This window comes from Seriola aureovittata, chromosome 5, assembly GCF_021018895.1.
Source record: "Seriola aureovittata isolate HTS-2021-v1 ecotype China chromosome 5, ASM2101889v1, whole genome shotgun sequence".
Lineage (NCBI taxonomy): Eukaryota > Metazoa > Chordata > Actinopteri > Carangiformes > Carangidae > Seriola > Seriola aureovittata.
In genome coordinates, this window is record NC_079368.1 from 21,688,258 (window position 1) to 21,713,475 (window position 25,218).

Consider the following 25,218-nt stretch of genomic DNA (forward strand, 5'->3'; position numbering starts at 1 on the left):
GTAATGTCAGAGAAAAATACCGTTTTTATTTGACACATTGAGGCATTGATGGAAGGAGTATGCAGGCACATAACGTATATTTATCATGGAGTATAATCTAAAAACATTTAAGACATGGTTACATTTCTTATATGGATGATCATTTTTGTTTAGAACAACCAAGATAGCACAGTCCCTTACATGATTTATGACTTTTATACGACATGTACATAAGCAGCCAAGCTTTTTTATGCATTATGGAACGAAGTTGCCATGCAGATTGAACACAAGTACAAGAATGTTAAAGGGTTGTTGGAATGAGTCCTGTATAGTGCTGCATTTAGAATAAAGACAATTTATGTTAAGATTATGTATGTCACTGTCTGGTCATTTAAATGTAATGCACAAAAAGCTATATTGTTTTTCTGACTGGAATTACAATCCGCACAGACTTTGTTAGCATCATTACGGTTTTACACACACTGAGAGAAACTTAAGAAAAACTTTTTGGAGGAGGAAAATGTCTATCATTCGTGTCAGTGCCAGTGCATTTTTCAAACTACAGGAGCACATTCATGGAGTCACACATTAATTCCACCACATCACTTTGGCTGAAGCCAAAAAAAGCAAAAGTTTCAAATAATTTTTGTGCCACAAAAAGTAAAATTCAACAAAGGCATATTCCATTTCTCCTGCCATAATACTTGGTGTGAGTTGTCATACAGCTTCGAAAATCCCAAACTGATCTGTATCAAGCCAAGGTAACATTGCTCCTTTGAACATATGGTCTTTGGTGTACACAACATTCCTAATGGAGGGACTAAATTATTCTTAAATGAGCACATCTATGACATCAATTAAATGGCCTGAAATTCATCAGATGTATTTTCGTGGTTGTCGGTTGGTGACTGCACTGTGATTTAAGAGACGAGACACAAACGTTATATCTATCTGAAATCTGAAATCTGAAATATCTGACGGAAGAAAAAAAGCTTTGTGTGGGACAGGATGTCAAGCAAATGCCCGTCATGCCAAATCTGAATGAGCACAAAAGCACACACTACATCTGGGAAGTGTGAATGACTGCATTTCTCTGTGTATTTCACATCAGCCTAAGCCAGAATTTGAAACAGGGAGCACATGTTGCAGAGTCATAAGACGGTCATATGGCCAGCTTTCACTGTTTGGGCTCAGTCGTCCTCAACCCTTTATCCACCAGTCTGCTTCAGTCTGGCATGATGGGGTGGACTGTTTTTGAGAACCCAAGATTATCTACACTTATAAAAAATAAAGCTTGTTCATTTTTAAGTCGATCTGTAGAGGTTTGGTCCCATGTGGAATATAGCAGTAGGTTTCTTTTTTTTTAGCCTTCAAACATCTGTCATACAAAGACACTGGTGATATTCTTGAGGAATACACCATCAGGAATACAAACAATAGCAAATAACTAAATTTTACCCTCAAAACAATCTTCAAAAGGTTGTATAAAACTAGCCTAAAAGATTTGTTAGTGCCTCACATGCAATGTCATTTAAATGGATCATGCTTTTTTATACAAGATGCAGTAAGTCATATAACATTCATTCATTTCTGTTTTATGTCACAAATATTGGAATTGATATGGTTACATGATGAATAAATAACTTTCCCCCAGTCATCAAAAGCTCTATAATAAATAGTGTAGTCTCGTCTTTAGTGTTTTTGTAATTGAAATAGTGGTAACCTCAAGATCAGTTGTTGGTAGATATTGAATATTTGAAGAAACTGTCCAAAATGTTATATTTCCTAATGTTTTTAGCCATGCTAGCGCCATGATTTAGGTCACAAGATGGTCTTAATCTGGTACCCTCTGGTCAGACTTTACACTTTTTGCCTCATTAGTGGTAAGAATTGCAAGATTGCCACTCCGTTTGTCACTGATCCGACAGTTTGTTTTCTGGAGACAGTTGCAGCTGTTCGTAAGTTCACACTTAGCTTGTGTTTACTAAGTGGAGATTTATACGGCAAGTTAAAACACGTTTCACCACAAAAACTAGTTCTTATGTAATATTAATGAATATACACACCCACTAAACTGCCAGGTGTACCTGTTGCATAGCTAACGGAACTAGCTGATGCAGCTAACATTAGCTTGCAAATACATAACCTGTTTAGACTGAAGAGTAAAAGAGAAAATATAGAAAATTTGGTTCAAAAGTCTGTTATCATACTGTTTAATAATGTAAACTTGAGAAATTTTAAATTACATTTCACAAAAATAACACTATAGCTCAAATTACAAAATGTTATGTCAGTAATGTTGCACTAAATGGCCGAATAACAGCAGTTTGGTTAGCATAATCGGATATTTAGAAATCACACTACACTGCATGAATACTATTAACTCTAAAACATTAACGTATTTCTCTATATGCATATATAAATAAAACAAAGTCATATCTAACTACATTTACAAAGGATTGCCAGTGTTTAACTCCGCAAAACTTTTACATTTGGAAGTTTTGTTGCTTATGTTGCATTATGTTTCAATAATAAAGTCTTTAAAAGCTAGGATATTGGGTTTTAAAGGGAAATACACTTGTCTTTTTTGTGAGACTCAATTGAGAAAATCGATACCACTTTCATGTCTGTATGTTAAATATGAAGCTGTAGCCAGCAGCGAGTTAGCTTAGCTTAGCACAGGGAGTGGCTAGCCTGGCTCTTTCCAAAGGTAACAAAATCCACCAACCAGCACCTTTAAAGCTCATTAATTAACATGCTATATCTTGTTTGTTTAATCTGTACAAAAAATGTGTGTAAAAACGACAATTTGTGGTTGATGATGATGGGCTCCCTGATAAACAAAATTAAACCTCTGGCACAACAAATGCCTGAGTCCTCAGCCCAAGTCTGGCACATACACTTCCACTTCTGGCTTGATTCCAGCTGTTATCCTCCAGTGTTGGCTGACAGCCAGGAAGATTTTCTTTGTGTGCGCCAGAATTGGTCCAGATGTGGAAGCAGCATCTGACAGTCATGTTGTATGTGGGTCAAGGAAGCGGGGCGTATATTGAGCCAGAATAATTTTGCTGCCAGGGTTACTATTTGTCTGTAGCAGTGACTCCCTGAAGTCTTGTCTTCACCATAAGGTTGCAACCAGATTTAGTAACACACTAGTTTGAAAATAGCTAGTAGTTAATTAGAATTTAGGAAGAACTTTACACACAAACTTAGGAATGGATTTACGAATAGCCAGTGCAACCTTAGCTCCAGTTTGTGACTCTCATGTATTGCCATTACATCACAAAACTAAGTATCTGATTTCTGAAAAATAAATACCTGACAAACTCAGAAAGCTGTTTAATGAAACTCTCAAAAAATGTCAATGTCAGGCTCAACTTGTGCAACATGAGCCAAACAAAGAATTTAACTTTTTTTAAATTGCAAACAAAATAACGTGTTAGTATTTGTCTTGGGTTGTAAAAGAGTAAGAAGATACGTCATTTCCATCTTACTGGACAGGAAATAGAGTAGCAACTCGGGAAACAGGTTAAAAAACTTTTTTTTTTTTAAATCTTGCTGTGGACTAAATATTATCTTTGAGGAGTCAGGAAACACCAGAATCAGAATACCAGAAAGAACAGTGGTTAAGTGTTGTTAGACGACATTTTGGGTTTTTCAAAGATTGCCGGGTATTTATTTTGTTTGAAAATCTAAACTCTGTGACTTGAATGTTACCGCTAGCGTGGCTATAGACTTGTACTCTTGTAGGAAGATATTTCAAATGTCTTATAGTTTCAGAACCTAATGTAGGCCGATACCACTTTCTTTAATTCTGTACTGTAATGACAACATACTTTCTGCTTTCTGTCCATGGATTTTATGGCTTATTGTTGGAATGTTGATTGTTATTCCAAAAATTTGAAGAATCTCAACAAAATTTGAAGTGGACAGTCACACTGTCTACAGAGAATAAAAGACACACAAGTATATTATATACATGTGTGTATATTCATATATATATATCTCTCTCTATGTATATATATATATATATATATATACATAGAGAGAGAGATATATACAGTACAGTCTTGTAAACATATACCGTCTTCCAGAGCAGTGCAGATTGTCTGACAGCTCAAGGGGGAAAAGGCCTGAAAACAGGAACTGCACCTCTCTTGAGGCATTGAATCTGATTACAAAAAAACACTGATCTAACTCCTTCCCTGAGATTGGGCAGTGATTTCAGTGTACAGAATCAGTATACTGTTGTAAAAGGCGATAAATCTATCAATACTGTATTAAACAGATTTGACTCTCTGTTTCCACAGCTGAATCCCCTGTGGACTCCAGTTAAATAGACGTTTGTTCTGTTCGAGCTGTTTAGCCACGGCCAGCAGCCATGCAAAGGAGACTAATGGAAGCAACTGAGCAGCATAAAAATCCTAACTGTACTGAACACAACGATATACCGAATGAATCTGCGATTTATACCACGAGTGAGCCTGACATCTTCATGTGAAATCACAGCGTGATGTGAGTGTGTGTTTGTAGAATGAGGGTGTCATAAATTGCCTTAACACTTATCATGCAACGTGGGTCACAACAGAAGTTTTGAACAGAGCTGATGTATCTGGGTCACGGCCTGTGGAGTCACCTCTTAAACCATCCAACACTCATTGTATGTCTAAGCAGTGCAGTGCGTCAGACTGAGCTTGGTCACGCCTTCCCTGTGCAGCTTGTAGAGCAGCTTGAACTCGCTGGGCAGCTGGTGAGTCTCCTGCCACTTGGTGGTGAATTTGGTCCCTTTCTTGTCGTAGTAGTGGTAAGGCAGCTCTTTGCCCGTGTTGGGGTCCCAGCCGAAGGGCCAGAAGCCGTACAGATGGATCTCGTCGCACATGGCATAGGCCAGAGTGTACATGAGTATTCCAGTGCTGAGACGTTTGGGAGAGAGGTTTTTAGTCTTCCAGTATCTGTGAGGGAAAAGACAAGTCAGCAGGTCAAAAATAAATTAAACCCAAACAACTCTGATTTTCCAAAGTGGAGAATATCCTGATCCTAATCCTTCCTGCTGAAGCTTTAACACTGATGCATTGAGCAGTGAGCACCAATACTGATGCCCAGTCCTTGTCCTTTACATACGTATTTTTTGTTGGCATAAAACTAGCCAAATTTAATAAACTGAGCCTAAAAGTCCTCGAATCAGCCTGTAAACAACACCCACAATGCCTAAGTTTTTAACTGCTGAATGTAACCTCCCTATAGCCCTAAAAAAACTTTCCATTTAGATTCTTATGTCACTTTGGTTGTGCACAAATGATAAATCAGATCAGCCCTCTTACTTGTTGACATCGTGCATGATGTTTCCCGGCCAGGCCAGTTCGACCTTCAGTTGGCCCTTGTGCTCCACAAAGAAGTCCACCAGGGTCCTGGTCACTGTGGCTGAGGTATGGAGGAAGAAGGCGGGGATCCACAGGATGGCTCCCTCCAGCTTCTTCAAGTTGAGGAAGAAATTATTCCTGTCTTGAATGGTCAGCAGGTTATTGTAGTACCTCTCCAGGATGCTGGGGTTAAAGGTGGTCAGGTTGGTCTTCCTGCCCACGTCCTTGGAGTAGACCTCCGTGGGAGCGAAGTTGCAGCGAAAGACGAAGTCAGCCTGGTCGATTTCTGGACCGCAGTGGCTGCCGGTCAGGATGCCGCTGTTTCCCACCACAGCACACATGCTGTAGTGCTTGTTGAGGATAGGAGAGGTGTCTGGGAGCAGGGATTTGAAGTTGTTGCTGATGGAGAAGACGTACTTGTGGCTGGAGTAATCAAAGTGCATCAGCTGGCCAACACGCACTCGATTCTTTGTGAGGGAGAAGTTGTTGGGAATGTCGATGTAGCTGAAGATATCTTTCCTGAAAAAAGAAAAAAACACTTTTAAAAGCACAGTTACAGGCGGCAATAGGAGATGCAGCTTTGTATTTATGGGCCTATTTATATCCATTTAAACGAGCGATCTAGTTTCAGCTCAATAAATACAAGTGTGATGCAGCCAGAAGACATAACTGCATAAGTGCATAGCCATTACTTACTGTGCAGTTGTTAGTAGATGTAGAATATTTGATTAGTCGATCCACAGAAAATTAATCAGTGACTATTTTGATAATCAATTTATCGTTTAAGTCAGACAACAAGTCCAGCTTCACAAATGTGAAGATTTTATGCTTTTCTCTGTTTTATATGATAATAAACTGAATATTTTTTTAGGTGTTGGATTGTTGATTAGGCAAAACAAACAATTTGAAGATGTCACCTCGGGCTCTGGGAAATTATGATGGGCATTTTCTTTTACTATTTTCTAATGTTGTATAGATCAAACAATTAATTCATTGATCAATTAAATAACTGGCAGATTAATCAATAAGGAAAATATTAGTTGCCCTGTCCAACTATACATTTAACATTTAACCAACACTTAACCACTGCTGGCCTACCCTATATCCTGCAGGATGACAGATAAAACAAACAAAAAAAACCTTTATGATGTACAGTAGGAAATATAGTTGAGAATTAAAATCTCTTACCTCTGCTGATAAAAAGCAGTCTTGTTGAACTTCCATTTGGACGGTTTTCCTTGAAGCTCTTCGTTCAGGGCGTTGGTTAATGGGATGAAGGATGGGTCCAGAAAATTCATGGCAAACTGAGACCTGAAAACAACATTACATTTAAAAAAGAAATATCATGCTTAGTAATCATTATGTGATATTAAACGTAATCTATCTGAAGAGTCACGCTCGTATTCGTATTGGTCTTGTCCTGTTTTTGATTATTGGCTACCTTTATTCTGATGGTTTTCTAGAGAGAGATCTGAGTTTTTCATACCATATAGGCCACAGCAAGCTTACTCTATAATAATAATAGGCTGTATCATTGTTTAATTGTACTCAAGTGAAGTACAAGTATCTCCAAGTTGTACTTAAACACAATATTTGAGTAAATGTACTCAACACTATTTACATGTTGATCATGTGGGTTGCACATGTAAAAACATAGACCTTCAAATTAACTATTAATTATCAGTAGTGGAAGAAGAATTATGATCCATTACATAATGTGTAAATACTAATGCCACATGTAAAAATGTGAGCCTTTCGCAATAGACCCAAAGTGAAACCTTTACATTGCCTGTTTTGTCCATGCAAAAATAAAATAAACAAATCCTCAAATCTTAGACACTAGAACAATGAAATGTTTGGCCTTTTTTATTGAGAAATTACTTAAAGAACTATAAAAAATAGTTGTTTAATTAATAACAAAGCATCATATTTCATAAAGTGACTTGTAAGTGCCAAATAAATGCAGAAAGGTAAAAAAAAATGCAATTTTCCTTTTAAAGTATAAAGTAGCATAAAATGGAAATACTCCTATTAAATACCTCAGAACTGCACAGTACTTGAGGAAATGTACTCAGTTACTTGCCACCTCTGTCTTTTGAGCCACAAAAAAATGGATGTGATGTTGATGAGGATGATGCAAACCTTCACATTATAGCTACTATAGTGTGTGTCAAGTTATCTAAAAGTATAATTTATCTAAGTATATTTTCAGCACCACCTTGGACAGCTCAGTGTTTGATTGACAGGAAGCATATGGTCCAAATTGAGGGAAAGTGATGTATAAGGCTTGTATATCACATCCAGGTTGAATCATGCACATTACAGGCCACACTCCTCTGTTTATATTTACACCAACCTTGGTCTGCATCTCATCAACTACCTACAATCTCTGCTATGAAAAAGAAGATCACTCACCGAAATCCTGCATGGAACATAATCCTCGGGCCTCCCATGTAATATTTAGAGGAGGTGAAGAGGCTGTCTTTTCTCAGGGAGACATAGCTGATGAGCGACAGTATGAGCACAGCGACGCACAGAATAACCAAACCCAGGGCCTTGGCGATGCGGACCATCTTGGGAGCGTTTTCATTCCCTGTATGTAGCTGCAGCGAGGCGTTGGCCTATGTTGTCATCTCCGGGACCGCACACTGTTGCTGCCTGCCTGCAAGATACAGACAAACTGGAGCTCATCGGCTCATATAGTCGTATAAAATGGACGGCTGGTGGTGGTAGTCGGCTGCATAGTGAAGATGCCGCGGCTCGGTCCTCTCTCATTCCTCCGTCTGCCCAGACCCCTGACTGCTGCTGCTGCTGCCGCTGCTGCTGCTTCACACTCGGCTGCGACTCCCCTCCAGGCTGCCGCTTTAATCAAGGAGATGGAGCAGAAATGCGTGTCAACACATCCAGCCAGCCAGAAGACAAGCCCCGTTCACCAACACCAGCACCACCACCAGCAGCATCACCGGCACCACCTCCGCCCACCCCCCTACCCCTCCCTCTGTCTCTCTCTCTCTCTCACACACACACACACACACACACACACACACACACACACACACACACACACACACACACTCACACACTCACACGCTGCTTCTCTGCGGCTCTCAGCATAATGGAAAGCTTGTCCAGTAATAAATTGAATGGGATAGAAATAGAGAGATGGGAGAGGCTTTAAAACAGGAGGAAGAGACAGTCAAATCCTCTAACCTGTGCCCTCTGATCTTTAATCTGAGCATTTAGGCGGTAGTGGAAAGTAAATGTGAGGTATTTGTACTTTACTGAGTAATTCCACTTTATGCTACTTTATACTACTCACCAGCATAGCACAAAAATCTGGGCCCCATATGTGCAGCCTCAGCAAGGCGGGATTACCTGCTGGGCTAAGCGGGCAACTGTCAAGGGGCCCCAGACTCCCAGGAGTCCCAAAAGCTCCAGGTTTACTCACAATCATTTGGCTCTACTTAATTAATCACTAACTTGTTAGAAATTTGCATCACTGAATTAGAATATCAACTCAATGATCTCTCATAGAAGCAATCTGTGTTAAAATTTAGTTTTAAGTCTTTAATTGTAGTAAAATCAACAATTAATTTCATGATTGATACATCGGACAGTTATTTTCTTGAATAACTGATTTGAATGTTTAGTCTATAAAATGTGAGAAAACAGTGGAAGGTGCCCTCCATTATTCCCTGAAGAACAAGTTAACATATTCAAGTTGCTTTGCTTTGTCTGATCAACAGTCAAATATGTTCAGTTTAAATAGGTAGTTATACAGTTGGTAAACAAACATTACCCATGATGCTGGTTTTCTGACCCTGTTTCTCTTGATCTGGGTTTTTTCCAGGTCGAGTGTGAACAGTTTCCTAAGATAACTACAGACAGTGCTCCAGTTCTCCACTAGTGGAGAATTTAAAATGAAAAGAGAAAACACAAGTGGTAGATAAAAACTACTTTTTTTTTTTATTTGGAAGGAGTTTTCTGACCCTTCCAACATATTCCACGTTATATCAAATACAACACACATTATGTCGCGTTCACAAAACATAAAATTTTTTCTTCTTTTTTACATGTTATGTACATTTTTTTTAAACATTTTTTTTTACAGTAAGCTTATCTTGGTAAACATGAACATCCATTCATAATCACACATTTCAATGTGTCCATGCATCTACAGTCTGATATTGTAACACTACAATGTCATATATATCACATTATAATTGTGTATGTACGTAAGTAAACATACATTTGCAGAGTACTGTATATATGTAAAGCACTGAGTATAAAAAACTGTTGTAGAAAAAGATTGAGGATGTGCTAGTGTTAGCTGGTATTCAACAGTGAGTTAACCTCATGACTGACATCCAGTAAGTTCTTCTTTGTGCTTCACTATTTTTCCTGGAATGTGTCGAGCTTGGACACAAACAACCGCAGAGAGAACATGTTGGAAAAAGACATTCAGATGTATTACCATCAAGCTGCCAAGATATATTGCAATTTTCCATTTTGCATTATTACGATATGTTTTTTTTTGTTGTTTTTTTTTTAAACATTAAAGAAACCAACAACAAACTGAATCAACACAGGCACTTAATGATCGCAACCTGTCACTTGGCACACGTATTAGATATATATGTAACAAGTGAAACACAGGTTTACTCTGAAACATGGTGACCACTTTAAAGCAGCTACAATTCAGGGGACAAACACACATCCGGCACTACTGCACAATGAGGACTCATCACTTTCTGCATTTGAGAAAGCTGGAAGGGAAGAAGGCTCCTTCGCCGTCACTTCCCGGCGAGCCGCATAGACTGTCTTCTCCGCAGCTCATGTCCTCACAGGAGTCCTCACTGCGAAAGAAGAGGAGGTCATTCATACACAATACTGCGCTTAAATGCAAAATCCACCCCATATAAACATGAACTATTTTCCTTCAGAGTTGCAAAACAAAAGGCCGCTGGTTTTGTATTCATCCTTCCATTCTGTATTCCCATTTCAGTTCTTTGCTGATCAAACTAAAATGCTGATATGGTATAAATCAAAAAATATGTGGTATATATAAAAGTTTAACTGAGATTCTTAAAGACGATTAGCTGATAATTTGGCACTTTGTTGGTCCCTGTTGAACCACAGCAACACAATCTGCTGGCAGTGCTACAGTGGCGTTACAAATCATTTCTCTCACAAGCAATCTTTGTCTGAATACAGACAACAGCTGCAGCGAGCACAGTAACAGCCAAACCTTTCATTTTAATCTTTAGATTTAAAATGAATTAGCGTTAATTAGCTACAGCTGATGTAATCCGCTGCTGGTGATGTTTGTTCGTTTAACCAGCACCAGCCACAGTCAGCTTATAATAAGAAGCTGCTACCTTTATGTTTTTCTTTGTTCTTGGTTAATAAAAAAAGAAAGAGTGAGGAAAAATGTAATATTTGATAAGAGGTTGAAGCCTATCAAATCTGGGTATTTTGCTGTCTGGGAACCAAATCAAAAAAAAAAAAAATCAAACCAGCTATTGGAAACCATCCCTGGTTGTCGACTGTTAAAAAAAAAAAAAAAAAAAAAAAAAAAGGACAGATAGAATAAAAAACTGGACTATTAACCTCTCACTCTCATTCCAGGTCCCCTCAGGAATAGTTGGCAGACCCGGGACACTGAAGTGATTGGCCTGGAGATTCTGTGCCGTTCTCCTGGACACAATCCAAACCAGCTTTTTGTTGTCTGGTTTGCTACATTCGCTCGAGCGGTACTCTGTCATGCACTTGGCCACAAGTTCCTTCCAGTGAAGCAGCTCGCTGTCACCGATCTGTGGAAACGACAAACAGGAAACAACTGAGACGCTGCAGTCTTAAAATACAGTGTCATCAACAAGTCTAGTGCTGTATTTTTCCACATACAACCTTTGCACATGGACAGGCAGTGAGACCATCATGCCACATTGCATAATTTCAACATAAGCATTTATGATACAAGGCAAAGAAATGTAAAAAATCCTGAAACTGAAGAAGTCAAGAATGAGAACTTTAGCATATAAACCACATAAGAGACTTAAATGCTGCTCAACATTGTATTCTGCCATTGCTTGAAGTGAGAAATGTAGTAGTAGTGTTAAAATGTGGTGAATTATAGACTCTCAGTCTGAAAACAGTGGACCAAAAAAATCCAGAGAAATATCATGGTTATTTATCAAGAATAAAATTAATACAATTTAGAAGAAATTTAACATCAGACACAATGGGGAACATGACACAAGACCTGAAAAGATTAGTCCATTCATTGATAGTAAATATATTTCTTCTAGTCCTCTATGATCTACATCTTTCTGTTTTGGACAATTTGTTGGACTTTGTTGGAATTTGTTGTCTAATAACCTGTGATAGTCATTCCTCTCCTGTTTTTATACCTTTAGATATCTTTGGAATTGCTGGACAATCTTCAACAAGGTGATGGACTGGAGAGCTTCAAACTCTTGAGCAATGAGTGACAGTGCCAGCACTGATGGCTGTGAAGGAGAAAAACAGCAGATTAATAAGTACCGGGACTTAAAATGAATGCTGCTATGCTGAGAAATTGTCGCCTGTGAGCAATTCTTACTTTGGCTTTAGAGAAAACAAGCCGGCATAAGCAGGCTTTTAGCTGGGCTTCCAGTCTCCCAATGCTTGGGATCTCCTCCCTTAAAATATAGAGGGAATCCTAATGTGATCCTTCCAGTATAAACCTCATGCCAAGCAGAATCGATTTGACCAACTCCATGCAATGCATGGAGTTGCAATGCATCACACATAACAACAAAAATAAGTAAAAAAAAAATGAAACATTTACCTTCCAACGGACAGGGATGTGAAGGCTGAGTAGTAGAGGTGTAGAAAGGTTAAGGCTGTCACTGCTTCAGGCTCCACACTGAGCTTCTCTGAGATGATCTTCTCCATGCGACAGAGGTCTGACACAGTGAACTTGCTTTGGCTGATGCGAATGAGTTCATGGGTGGGTGAGACATTGCTTTCTTCCTCAACCATTTTGGCTGCAATATGAAGACAGCAGACTCCAATACAGGGCAAGTGTTTGGGCTGCACCTGTCACATTAACACAACAGTGATAAGTGTGAGTCAACATCTCATGATTCAAGGTCAAACAAGGTTGTTGTTGTTGTGGCAATGGTGTGGGAACGTGATATAACACATGCAAAGTATGTAGACTGAGTTTACAAAACAATGTACAGGTTCATTTTGGAACCTGACACAATATTTTACACTTAAATTCTTTATTAAGTTCAAACCTTCATAATGGCGAGGAATCGGTCAAGCAAATTGACAGCTTGAACAAACGTTTGGGTGCTGTAGCCAAAGAAACTGGTCAGGCCCCACAGCTCCTCAGCTCTGGTGTCCCTGCATTTCGCCGACACTCCACTGTGTTTCTGAAAATGGACCATTACATATTAAATGTACATAAGTGGAGCAAACCCATATGCCTGCACAGACAGCCAAAAATGTAAAAGTAGGTCAATGGGTTACCTCTGTGGAAGCCGACTCCATCAGCTTCAGACCAGTCTCTCTGGGAAGAAAGTTGTACTCTTTAGCACAACATGACTTCAGCTCTTTCAACAGCAAGCTGTCAACGGCTTGAAGTTCCCTCATCCTGGAAAAAAACATGTTTCAATGGTTCTGCATTGTAATCCAAGACAAAATCCACAACAACTGTCTCCCTACATTGTAGAGTGAGGGGATGAGAGCATATAAATATGGTCTCGAAAACCCCACCTACTGGGTGTCAGGTATCCTTTGAAAACTCCCCCACCTCTCTCCGTCCCCACACACACACACACACACACACACACACACACACACACACACACACACAACACACACACACAACACACACACACACACATCGCCCAAAAACCTATAAACTGATCAATGCGAATAATAGCAAAAAAGCAAAGGCAAAAGTAGTTTAACACCATTAAAATCACATTTAATCGTGCCATTAGTTTATGCTGAATGAAAATATGTACTGAGCAACAGAAACAGAAACTAGGTCAGGTAATCAATCATAGCATAAACACCCATATTTCAGAAGAGGTTGAATTAATAGACTCGGATTTTTAAACTTACTTCGGCTCTGTGGAAAAATAAAATCCAGTAATACCAAAAAGTTGAAGGCTTCACAAACACAAAAATAACGGCAATGTTAGCTAACTTAGCCATCCTGCTAGCGTAAACCAGCAAACCGTCGTCTTACCTTGCCCAGAAGCCGCCGACGTGCAGTATAATAAAAGTGCTGCGACTTAATTACACCTCTCAGTTCTTCATGTTTCCATTTTTGATAACAATGACGGGCGGTAAATGTTAAAAACAAGATCCTTGATCCCCGCAGAAAAGATGATCCGCCCAGAATAAACAAACAACTGCTGACCTGGTTGTAGACTACATTGACCATCATGCACCACTGGAAATGCTTTGTCTTGCGTGGTTGCGTCACAAAAGTGTAGCAAAAAGCGGGTGCTGACCGGTGTTCAAACTATCGTCGTTATCGTTACCTTTTCAATCAATTTCATGTTATAGAACCATGTAACGTTTAATTTTACAACAAACGGAGCCTGACAATGTTATCAAGCTGTTACCACCATCGAATGCATCGAATCAAGGCTAGCCAGGAATTAGCAACGGGAAGCTGTTTCCATGGTGATGAAACTAGCTAGCTGTTTATGTTATTTTAGAAAGCGGTTGCGGTTATTTTATATAGCCTAGCTTGTAAATATTTATATCAATGGCTTTGTTGCTAAAGTGAATACAGATGTCGGGGTTTCAGCCCTCTGAGCCTCAGAGTTTGGGGCTTTCCAGCAATAATGGCGCTCACGTTTTACATTTTGAATCTCTACCGAAGCATATAAAACTAACACAAGCTGCAGCGGGAACGACGGGTAAGCTAACTTAGATTTAAGTTAAGGAAATCATCTGTTTTCGCTTTCTGTGCAGGGTTTTAAGTTACTGTTAAGTCGGTCAACAAGTGATCTGTTTACCTTTTTAGAGATTCATGACACCTCGCATCGGCTGAGATTCAAAAGTCTTACACTGGATGAACTGAGGTAACATTACTTACCTAAGTTAACAACCCATTTCATGCAGACATCACAAAACATTTAACATAAAATAGATAATAGAAGCTTAAAAGCTAAACAATAAAACACAGTCCAAACCAAAAAAAAGTCAACATCAAAACTCCTGAATAACACATTTATGATTCAAGTAAAATTTCCTGTATAACCTTTCTTGACATTTCTTGACAGTGAGGAGCTTGACAGACGAACCAAGGAAACCCAAAGACTTCAAGAAGAGGTGGAAAATGCAACCAAAGTAGCTTTGGAGAGGTTTTGCTGCACATATGGTATCAATAGCTCACCTGGACAAAGCTGCCACAACCACAGTGAGTACAAGAAGTGTCACCCAAAATGTTTATGTAGCAGACAGATGAAAAAATAAGTAAGGGCTTATTTATTTTATTTTTCACAACACCCACATGTAACTCACCCGAGTGTTACATGTAAAAGTGAAGGTTCCGATCGGTTATCTAGGTGATTTCATTTAAGACAACACTGAATCTAAATCACTGGACTCGATATCCAGATGTGTAGGGGAGAAACACTTTGGAAAGCAAAATGTTTTAAAAAGAAATCAATATAGGCAAAAGCCCAGTAACTGTTAAATGAAGACATGTTTCACCAACCCTTAACTTTGACAACACAGACAGTGTACTGTATATTTTAAAATTCTTGTGGTCTTTTGGTAGATGACCCACCTGGGGAGTTCACCATCCTTCCAACCCACCATCAGGCAGTGACTCCGCCTCTGGTCTGTGGTGTGGAAAATTTAAACCAGGAGGTGTCTCGAAGGCAAATCAGCTCTCCTGAAAAGGAGGTGTTGGAAAATGCAATAGATGACTGTCTTCAACAGCTGTCTGACTTGCAGCTCAGCAAGGTTCATACTTGACTCTTCCATGAATCTTCTCAGTTAGATGCTGTATGAATGACTGAATACTTTATCTGTATAATTTATTATTTTCTCATACACAGACACAGGATCAACATGAACAAGAGACATTCAATTTTGACAAAGCCATCATGAATCTGCAGACTAAGCTGCATAAAGTCCAAATGGAAAAGGATGTCCTGTCTGACCTCAGGTGAACACAGTGATGAAATTTTACTTCAGTAAAGAAAGTTTTAAAATCTTTTTGACCCACAGATCTTTTTATTTGTAGAGTGAAGGATTCGAGGAAACACGTTGATCAGATGGAAAAGATGCTGTGCATGTTGGAAGAGCTCCAAAACATCAAAAGGGCCGCAGACCAAAAGCTACAGGAGACAGAGGACGAGGCAATGGCGCTTAACAGGAAAGTAGACACATTGGAACAGATTATGAAGGAGACGTACTCTTCTCTGTTATCACATGATAAAGAATGTGGAAACAGCTCCATTACAAGTCCTAACGTCGCCACTGGTTCAAGACAGCTGTCCCCAGCTGCCAAGTTAACTGAAGATTTTAACAAAGAGACACACAAGCGACAGGAGAGACCTTTTTTGGTAAGTAATAGATGTCAGTTACAGATGATGTTCACTGTGACTGTACTTGAGACTTTTCCTCCCTTTGTGTCTGATTTATTTATTTTTCATCTATTTTATTGGCAGTCAATAGAACATCCGGGGAGTGAAGAATGCAGTGGAGTAAATAAGCAAAAACAAAGGTAATTTAATGTAGAGCTGCAGTGATTAATTGATTAATCATTTAGTCAATTAGCAGAAAATGTGAAATCTATTTTGATAATAAATAAATACATTTTGTCACTTTTGTCAACATTTAAGCCAAGTATTCTCAGATTTCCACTTCATAAATGTGAGGATATGGTCATTTCTTTGTCGTTTATGACAGCAATTCAAACATGTTTCGGTTTTGGGCTGCTTGTGGGATAAAACAAGGAATTTGAACACCTGAGTGCATTGGATTGGTGAAGTTCATTGCTTAAAGAAGGATGTGAAAGTGCAGGCAGAAAATGTTTTTTGTTAACAGACCACAACAATAAGCATACTCACAGCTGAATTAAATTATTAGTTTTAGTAATAAAATAGTAATTGAGCATAGTGCAGGTTATTGCAGATTTCCCCACTGTGGGACTAATAACGGAATATCGCCACTAGAGCTACAATACCTACCTGTTATATATTGAATTATGGTGTTTTACTTTTATTTTCCTTCCAACTAAGAAAAGAAACAGAAAATATGCCTAAAGTATCAAAAAGTATGTCGCCTTCCATACCAGTGTTGTTAAGCACTCTTCATGTTTCTGTCTTAGAATGAAAGACTTGATTGCAAGTCTTGACCAGGAGATGGCACTGTTGACTGACAAACTGAACTCATCAAAATACAACAGTGTCAGCTTAAGTGTCAAGCTGGAGCTGCTAAAGTAAGTGCTGTTCCCAAAACATGTCAGGCCTGTTTGTTCTGAGAGGAGCTTTCAGTCTAAGGCTTTCTGACTTAAAAGTTCAAACAATGTTGAATTTCTGAATTCATGTATTCATCAAAACATATAATTTCTATGCCCAGGAAACTTGCAGAGAGACAGACGTCGTTGCACCAGTGTCAAGTCAGTGAACTTGAGTCAACCCTTTCCAGCCATAAAGATAAGGTAAGGAAGAATCTACCATAATATTATGAGGAGCAATGTAAGCTACAATATACTGAGGCTGTTAAATGTAAATATTAACCAGCCATACTTATCTGCTTCACTAGATGTTTACATCAGTATGACCAAAGTGACTTGAGGATAAGACAAACAGCCACCATGTGAACTCACCACGTTTGTGCTGGTGTTTACTTCTAATTATTATCATAAATGTAATGAATGTAGTGAAACAACACTTGTGGAACTCCTGTCCTGTCAAGAAAATGAGGATTCTTCCTACGTCAGAATGAGAACTAAAATATTTTGGTTTGCGAATGTCATTTGTGAAATTATAGGTTTGCTGTCTGGAGCAGCAGCTCCTTCAGGTTCAGTCTCAGCTGGTGGATGCCCAAAGAGAGAGAGAGCGATCTTTACAACAGGCAGAGGAGTTTCAGTCCCAGCTTGGCCAACTCAAGGTGCTGCAGGAAACCATGAATATGAAACCAGGATTTTGTCTCTTTCTTTTGTTACTATACCTAAAATCCTCATATAGATGCATGTTTACATGAAAGACCAGAGTTAAAAGTGGAAACTGAAGTGTCAGGTTATTGGCACTGGAGGTAAATGGATCTCAACACATACCCAGTAAAGACACAGAAACCTATTGGAGTAAATTAGAAGCTGTAGTTACTTGTTGATCACTCAGTCCATTCAAAATTTAAGCTTTTCATGTCCTTGTTTTTTAGTCCAAGGAGCATGTTCATTTTGGTGAACATACTACAATGCTTCCATCTCCATGTGAACATGTAAATTGAGGTGTAACTGCTCAGAAGGGTTTCCTCAAACGCAGGGCATGTTTTGTCAGTCATCCATTGAAAAATAAGACAAGATGAAATCTCAAGCCAGTTTCTCTCCCATCATTGAGATCATATTTCTACACACTGTCAAAAGATTTATAATTTTTTTGTCCTTTTTAAATACAATCTCTGCCTCCTGCTTTATCCTCCAGAGGTGCGGTGAGCAGCAGCAGTGTGAGCTTCAGGTGGAGGTAAAGGCCCTGAGAGGACGGGTGGAAGAGGCCAGGGAGCAGCTTCGCAGAAGTGGGGAGGAGAAAAATTGCCTACAGACCCTGCTGGATCAGAGGGCCCAGGAGGGGAGGAAATCCCAGGAACTCCTGCGGGAGAAAGACAAAGAGCTCCAGCTCAAGCAGCAAGAAGCTCAGCAGGTAACAGATCATGCATTTCTGTACAAGACATGGGTTTTTAGATTAAAAAACCATGATCCGGTGATATCTGTCTGTTTTGATGGCTCATTGAATTAAAGCTAAACTGATTTTTCCAGCATCTGTCCTGGTTGGAAGAAGCTCAGAGCCGGTGCCAGACCCTGCACGTAGAAGGAGAGACACTGAAGCTGAAGCTGGATGACCGAGAGAAGATGACAGCTATGCTACTTTTGCAGATGGAGAGCAGCGTCCAGATGCACAGCCGCACCATCGACAACCTTCACCAGGAGAACAGTCTCCTCAGCAACCAGCTAAACCAGCAGAAGCTGGAGATTCAGCAGCTCAGGGTCAGGAACAAAATTATGATGACAGACAAATTCCTGAAGTTACTTTCCCTTAACAATTCATTGAATTTATAATTTCTCTTCTTTCCATTGACTTTCATATGGCACATACTTTTCTACATCAACACTAACTTCACTTTCTTTTGAAAATCGTTTTTTCTTCCTCCCTCTTGTGCCATATACTGATCAGGCTGAGTTAGACCAGAACAAGTCAGACCTGGCTACTGCAGAGCACGAGAGGCGGCAGCTACAGGCGTCTGTGGCTGAACAAAGTCAGCGTGTCCAGGAGGAAACTCTGGAGAAACAGCAGCTCACCACCCAGATGGAGATCCAGCGTATCCAGTTACTCAGACTCACTAGTGAGTTGAGCTTGGCTGAATCTGTATTACCTTTGAAAGGGCAAAACTTTTCATCACTTGTCTACTTTATCAAAGTAAAGAAGTCTTAGCCCAACAGGTGAAATCAGGTGAAAGTGCTCTTTAATATCAGTTTTACGTGGGGAAACAGTTTACACCCAAGTTCTCAAGTCAAATGTGCCTTTTGGCAAAGATGCAAAACACCAAAACAGACAGTTACCCAATAGTTAACACAATAAGTGTAATTGCTTACATAAATGTCAGATTTATTTCACTCCTAACTTGGACAACAGGTGATGCAGTGAAGTCCACACAAGAGCAAAACACATCCATTACATCAGAATATAATATTTCTCTCACAACTTACAGGAGACCAAGATTCATCATGTAACCCAAACTATGGTTAGGAAAACAAACTGCACTATATTTTCCTCATTATAATTATAAATAGTTTTATATCTCTAGTTGTTAACATGACCTCATGGGATTATTCAGACATATTAATCATCTAACCACACATTCTGACACACATTTATACACTAGTTCATGTCAGTTAACACTTTGTATGTTTTAAATTGATAATATATAAACTGCAATCAACTTGATGTATGAAGCTTTCATCTGTCTGTAAGTTTTTTCTCACCTCCTATTTCATGCTTTGGAAATATATTCAGAAAACAAAAACATTGTCCAAAATATGTTCAATTAAAGCTCCATCCTCAGCTGTAATCAAATCTGAATCTGGAACATTTAAAGCCAAAAAACATATTTGTCTTATTCGTCTTATTTGTCACAAACAAATAAACCAACAAAACCATACTGTTCTAAATTTCTGAAAATTGTGCAATCATGTAAAATCCTATTAGTCATGGTATAGTCAGGTTTTCAGTTTGTGTCAAACAATGATATAAAGGACACGAGAATGAAGTTAATTTGTTTTCTGCCTTGTTCTCATACATAGTAAAACACTCATGTGTTTATTAATTACCATGTAATATAGTACTCCATATTGACTTATTGTATGAAGTCAAGTAAACCCCACTGGTCTTCAGGAGTTTTGTTACCTCTGAACAGCAGATTAGCATAACCAGGGCCTTTCATGCACCAGGAATTCTGGCTCCCTCTGCAACGCTGTTTCTAGAAAAAGTTCAGCTCTCACAGTTTTTGGCCAAATCAAATGATCTTCTTGTCCTGCTGTGTTAGAAATACAAAGAGCCATGTTTGGTATGTTTACATTGTCAACCAAGCCCTTCCATTGTTGCCCGTGTTTGCTTAGTTGCTAAAGTGTATGTCTCACTGTGGATATAATTCATGTGTTTGTGTGGGCATGATTTCAGAGGAGCACAAGGAACTGCAACGGCTCCGCAGCTGTAAGAATGAGGAGCAGGAGGGTGTGGTGCTGAGGCTCCAGAGTCAGCTAAGTAACACCCATGATGAGCTGGACCAGGTCAGGAGCACCCTTAGGACCCTGGAAGGAGCCGATGGACATGGTTAGATCCACGTCATTATTTAAACTGAGACTTAATTAAAAGCTCTCATGTCCAAAGAAACATCAGACAACATTCCTCTGATTTGCATCCAATCTGCGGTGAAGTGGAACGATATCAGTGATTTACTTTGGATCCTAATGAAATCTAGGAATGTTGACAATGTCTTCCACAAAAAATTATTAGTGTAGTTCAATGAAACTGCAAATATACATCATCCTCAGCTGCATTTCAGTCTGAGAGATACAAGCTGACATGTAGAAAGCCCAAGATTAAAGCTCTGTGATATATGCTCCTGATGTCTCGTGTGTGTTGCTCTTTCTATCCTCTTTGTGTCTCTGTGTCCATTTGTCTTGTGGATTTGTGTCCACCTCAGGCCTCCAAGTGGCCATGGACATGCAGAAAGAGATCACTGCTAGAAGAGAGCAGGTCGACTCTCTGCAGGGCAAAATCCAACACCTAGAGGAGGCTGTGGAGAAGCTGTACCAGGTGAAGAACTTAATGTACCAGTCACAGTCGAGTTCATTCACTTGCTTCTCTCATGTTAAAGTTAAATACATTTTACACTGACATTTGCTTCACGTCTCTTGTTCTCACTGTCCAGGAGAAGCGTTACAAGAGCCTGGAGAGCCAGCGTCAGATCCAGGAGCTCACCTTCGTCAGGGAGGAAAAAAAACAACTTGCCAGTGAGCTGGAGGCCCTTCGTTCCAAAGACCAACAATTAAGGGACCGGATTGGCCAGCTGGAGACAATCCTTCACAAGGTGGTGCTCATTTACCCTTTTACACCTTTATTTCAAACAACATATGGCTTTTAAAGAAAGTAGAGAAGAGTTTCTGGGCAGAGTAGTACACACACACACACACACACACACACACACACATTTGTATGAAAGTTTATTTAAACTTTCTAAGGAGGAAGAATATGAATTTGTACTAAAATGTATTTTGTTTTCAAAAGTACATGATCATTGTCCCTTGGTGGCCTTGAGGGTCAAGTGCAGACCATGAACTACAACGTCCCTGGTTCACACCCGTTTGCGGTTTATTTTCCATCTCTCTCGCCTCTCTCAGTCTTCTGCCCGTTACCTGCTGTCTAATAAAAGCATGAAAATGCTCAAAAAAAAAAGGTTTTAAAAGGTCTTACAGGAAAAAGTTTGGTGATGTGCAACTGCTGTACAACAGAAATACTAACTAATCTCAATAACTTTTTACTATCAATAACTTGTGTCTGTGTCACTTTTTTCCCAAACAGCTATCATCAAAACAGACAATTCAAGTGTATATATTTAGGTTAAAAAGAATGACCTTATCAGCCCTACCTGCCTCTGTTTGTCACCATCACTGTGTTATTGTTTCAAATACATTTGTATCTTCCTAAAGATGACAGAAAGCTTTGCAGGCTGCCAAGATTTCATCCAGCTGCAGGAGCAGGAGTTTTATCGTCTGAAACTCCAACATGCCCTTGACCTGAAGGTAGAGCTGATTACATTCTAAAAGTCTCTTTGTCTAAGGGAATAAGGGTTAATCCACTTTGTACACAATATTCCTTATGTATGTAAAAGTAGATCCATATTTTATTTAGATGCTTCATGCTAAGCTTCTCTTGCATGTTTGATAGTAATGCCTTAGGCAAGTCATGCTTATGCTGACTTTCATCAAGAGAACTTGATGAAACACCCTTTAACAAACAAAGTTCTAACCAATTTCTCCTTTTCTGTAGGAACTACAAGGTCAAAACCTGCGCGCAGCTCTGAATGTACCTCCACCAGACCTGGACTCCCCGACTCCAGCAGCAATCACTACTCCACCCTCTTCCCAGCATGCCTTCAACACTCAGATCCAGGTGCAGTCAGAAACTCCCTATATCGTGCTTATCTCCTACGGTTCCAACTCATCAAGTGCATGTGTGAATCGTTGTTTATTTGGCAGCTCAGACACAAGCTCAGCACATCTGCTCGGCCTTTAAATCAAAAACACACACACAGCGTTACATTCCTGTGGTACGGAGAGAAACCAGAGTGTAAATATTTCAACACAGCAGTGAAATACTGTTTGGTTTGTTTTGTCTTATAGTATCATACTGCAATTTTATGTGCGTTTGCTGACTTCAAGCATGATAAAAGAACTTGTGAGATTGTCATGCATGCCCTGGTTTCTCTGTTCAGATGCATGCTAATCAGACAAACTATTTATAATATTGACATCACCACAGCACTGCACTGACATCGCCTTTCTCTCCTCTCTCCTCCTTTGGCTGCTGAAGTCAAAGAGGCAGCAGGAGAGCCCCGCCCGGGAGCTCAGGTCTCTTGTCAGAGAGCTGCGAGGAGTGATTTCAGAGAACCACAGACCACACACTGATAACAGCGCCGCTGGCAGCTGCTTCCACAGGAGGAGGTCTGCACCGGAGAGAGTGCACAGAACCACATTGTACGTCTCGCTCCATTCCCACACAGTGCAAGGATTAACTTCGTTCTGAGGCTAGCTTAGGTCACATCTGACAATCATGTGATGCTGCTAAGTGAGCAGGAAGCTGCTGGAGTGGAGGAGGAGGGGAGGATCTATACATGAGTGGTTTCATTGACCACACTGTGTTGCTGTAATATACCGTAAAAGGAAGAGACAAGCTGTTCACCTCATATACCTAAAAACTCCCTAGTGTCTTATCTATGTATCTGTTATGGACTCATGGAATGTGATATGGTCTTGTATCTTCTATGTCTCACTTTAAATTTTAATATTTCCCAGCACTTCCAGCAGCACTGACAAGGCCGAAGACGTAAAAACTGGCTCCAGATTGAGAACAAAAACCTGTGGGAGGTAGGGAGAGCGGCCAAACCTAAATAGCTCAATGTAGCATCTTTTTTGTTTGAATGCTGTGAGCATGACGTGCCTCTAGGCTACGACACGGTCACACCATCTACCCATGTGACCTTTTACCCCCTCATATAACATGGAAGACACGGCAAAGTTCTGCAGGCTCTGTAATTGCGATGTAATGCGTGTCTGTTTTGTTCATGCACTGTGTACAGCGAGCCACATTTCCTGACAACAGCTGAGCTGAACGGGAAAATAATCAACAACAAATCCTTCAGTGAGAGTGAGTTTTCATCACCAGCTTGTCATTTTCATGCAATCTGTCAAAAAGATGCCCTTTTCCCAAATGTATTCCAGTTTCTTGTTAATCCTTTCACATTCATTTCACAACATTAAAGCCCCAACGACTAGTCAATTAATTGAACAGAAAATGTAATTTAATGAATCATTCAAGTTACTTTCTGAAGTTAAACTGGCAACTGTTAACTGGTCAAATATGAGGATTTCTTGGTTTTTTTGTCATTGAAAATAGATTTTATTTAAGATATAGATTGACTTTGGAAACTGCTAATTGAGGAAATTATCAGCAGATTAATCAATAATGAAATTAATCATTCGTTGAACTCTTACATAAAATAGACTCAATAAATACAACAAAACTGTGGACTTTTTATCAATATTTAATTCTCTAACGTTGAGATGATGATTTATCCAGGTCGTGTGATATCGAGTCCAGAAGTGAAGTTCACATCCTCCCCAATGCTCATCTCACTGGGACGCAGGTCACCCGTCCACTCTCTCCTGACCTCTGACCCAAACAGCCAAGACTAGCACGACTCGTCACAACAGACCTGAGGCTGGCTCCTCGTTGCAGTAAGTTGTTGATATTGTACATCTTATATACACAGTTTATCATATCAATACGAACACTGTGTGATAGATTGTGTTTGAGCACACTTCAGATTTATTCAAGTAAACATTTAGATTAGTCTGTGGTAGAAAAAAAAAAATGGAACATAATGAGAAGAGATTTTAGTGCCACAGGCTGAGTCATTTGTGGGGGTTTTTCTCATGATACTGTATCAGTTCAGTGTCTGTTTCAAAGACTGAGATGGCAATTTCACACTGGACAGCTGGACAACATCCACACAGAAGTCAAATACTGACAGTTGATCGATAACAGATGATAAATCAGACAGACATTTTGTCAGATTGATTATTTCATCCACTGTAGCGCTGCAAGAAATGTCATAACACACACAGTCTGAGGAGTCAGGAGGATGTATTGAGGCAACTGAAATCAATTGCAGCAAGAGGCATTTCCTGTTAAACTTGTCCTGCAGCAGCTCACAGACCTCATCATTTACATAAAAATATCGAGATGTTAAATAGGTCATAATCTGTGTAATCTCCGACCTCAGAATAAATTTAATTACTTTTTTGTCTTACAGAAAGCTAATTTTTGAAAGGCTCACCAGATGAAGTTGGATGTCAAAAAAGGTTTTATAGAAATCCACTATTTGCTGAATTGTCATAATTTATTGTCTAATTAAAGTGTTTTTATCTAAAAAAGAAGAAGTGTTTGATCAGTTATTTAAGGTCCAGAATGTTATCAAATAAAATATAAAGTCTCTATAGTCTAGGTTCATACACGTACAGAATGTGTGGAAATACAATGAAAGCCACTAGAAACCAGAGTCAAATTCCTTGTATGTGTAATTATCCTTTGTTAGTAAAACTGATTCTGATTCTGCCATAGTGCAATAGGCAGAATCAGACATCTGCTGGTCTCAAAAATTTTAAAAAGCTTTGAATTCAGTTCCCTCAAACAGAAAACTTTAGAAGGTATCCAAAAGTCTTAATAAAGCTTAAGTCTCTTTATTTACAAAGGTCTGGAACATTTTTTTTCTTGCCGGCTATAAGCAGTGATGTTAGTTATAGACTTTATCTATAAACTAAAAATGGTATTTGTATTGACAGTGAATTGTGCTG

At 39.3% G+C, this 25,218-nt stretch overlaps 3 protein-coding genes across 3 annotated transcripts; 1 reads left to right on the forward strand and 2 right to left on the reverse strand.

Annotated features, from left to right (window-relative positions):
• Window positions 1-6: 6 nt before the first annotated feature.
• Window positions 7-8,312, reverse strand: LOC130170025 (sia-alpha-2,3-Gal-beta-1,4-GlcNAc-R:alpha 2,8-sialyltransferase-like). Its single transcript, XM_056377115.1, has 4 exons — window positions 7,755-8,312; window positions 6,528-6,650; window positions 5,301-5,858; window positions 7-4,931 (listed from the first exon to the last, which is right to left on the reverse strand). The coding sequence occupies exons 1-4, from the start codon at window positions 7,910-7,912 to the stop codon at window positions 4,646-4,648; spliced, it is 1,125 nt and encodes a 374-aa protein (XP_056233090.1). The 5' UTR covers window positions 7,913-8,312; the 3' UTR covers window positions 7-4,645.
• A 970-nt stretch (window positions 8,313-9,282) lies between these two features.
• On the reverse strand, window positions 9,283-13,741 carry LOC130169789 (cyclin-G2-like). Its single transcript, XM_056376756.1, has 8 exons — window positions 13,585-13,741; window positions 12,858-12,981; window positions 12,623-12,760; window positions 12,169-12,419; window positions 11,941-12,019; window positions 11,750-11,848; window positions 10,950-11,152; window positions 9,283-10,195 (listed from the first exon to the last, which is right to left on the reverse strand). Exons 2-8 carry the CDS (start codon window positions 12,978-12,980, stop codon window positions 10,084-10,086), a joined length of 1,005 nt encoding a protein of 334 aa, XP_056232731.1. The 5' UTR covers window position 12,981; window positions 13,585-13,741; the 3' UTR covers window positions 9,283-10,083.
• Window positions 13,742-13,835: 94 nt separating this feature from the next.
• LOC130169788 (coiled-coil domain-containing protein 158-like) lies at window positions 13,836-25,172 on the forward strand. The gene is made up of 23 exons (XM_056376755.1): window positions 13,836-14,266; window positions 14,374-14,431; window positions 14,633-14,769; window positions 15,133-15,320; window positions 15,416-15,525; window positions 15,604-15,925; window positions 16,031-16,086; window positions 16,693-16,803; window positions 16,944-17,025; window positions 17,358-17,477; window positions 18,011-18,226; window positions 18,343-18,570; window positions 18,758-18,926; window positions 20,261-20,413; window positions 20,787-20,899; window positions 21,015-21,173; window positions 21,793-21,885; window positions 22,133-22,255; window positions 22,676-22,839; window positions 23,158-23,229; window positions 23,442-23,509; window positions 23,942-24,099; window positions 24,678-25,172. Exons 1-22 carry the CDS (start codon window positions 14,140-14,142, stop codon window positions 24,055-24,057), a joined length of 2,985 nt encoding a protein of 994 aa, XP_056232730.1. The 5' UTR covers window positions 13,836-14,139; the 3' UTR covers window positions 24,058-24,099; window positions 24,678-25,172.
• The last annotated feature ends 46 nt before the right edge of the window (window positions 25,173-25,218 follow it).

Excerpts from the sequence above, each read along its gene's own strand:
- LOC130169788 (XM_056376755.1), top strand. The coding sequence starts at position 14,140 with ATGTCGGGGTTTCAGCCCTCTGAGCCTCAGAGTTTGGGGCTTTCCAGC. Across the intron at positions 15,321-15,415 it reads CTGACTTGCAGCTCAGCAAG|ACACAGGATCAACATGAACA; the intron begins GTTCATACTTGA and ends TCTCATACACAG. Across the intron at positions 21,886-22,132 it reads AACATGCCCTTGACCTGAAG|GAACTACAAGGTCAAAACCT; the intron begins GTAGAGCTGATT and ends CCTTTTCTGTAG.
- LOC130169789 (XM_056376756.1), bottom strand. The coding sequence starts at position 12,980 with ATGAGGGAACTTCAAGCCGTTGACAGCTTGCTGTTGAAAGAGCTGAAG. Across the intron at positions 12,761-12,857 it reads TGGAGTCGGCTTCCACAGAG|AAACACAGTGGAGTGTCGGC; the intron begins GTAACCCATTGA and ends GTCCATTTTCAG. Across the intron at positions 10,196-10,949 it reads ACCTGGAATGAGAGTGAGAG|TGAGGACTCCTGTGAGGACA; the intron begins GTTAATAGTCCA and ends CTTCTTTCGCAG.
- LOC130170025 (XM_056377115.1), bottom strand. The coding sequence starts at position 7,912 with ATGGTCCGCATCGCCAAGGCCCTGGGTTTGGTTATTCTGTGCGTCGCT. Across the intron at positions 6,651-7,754 it reads ATGTTCCATGCAGGATTTCG|GTCTCAGTTTGCCATGAATT; the intron begins GTGAGTGATCTT and ends TGTTGTTTTCAG. Across the intron at positions 5,859-6,527 it reads ACTGCTTTTTATCAGCAGAG|GAAAGATATCTTCAGCTACA; the intron begins GTAAGAGATTTT and ends TTCTTTTTTCAG.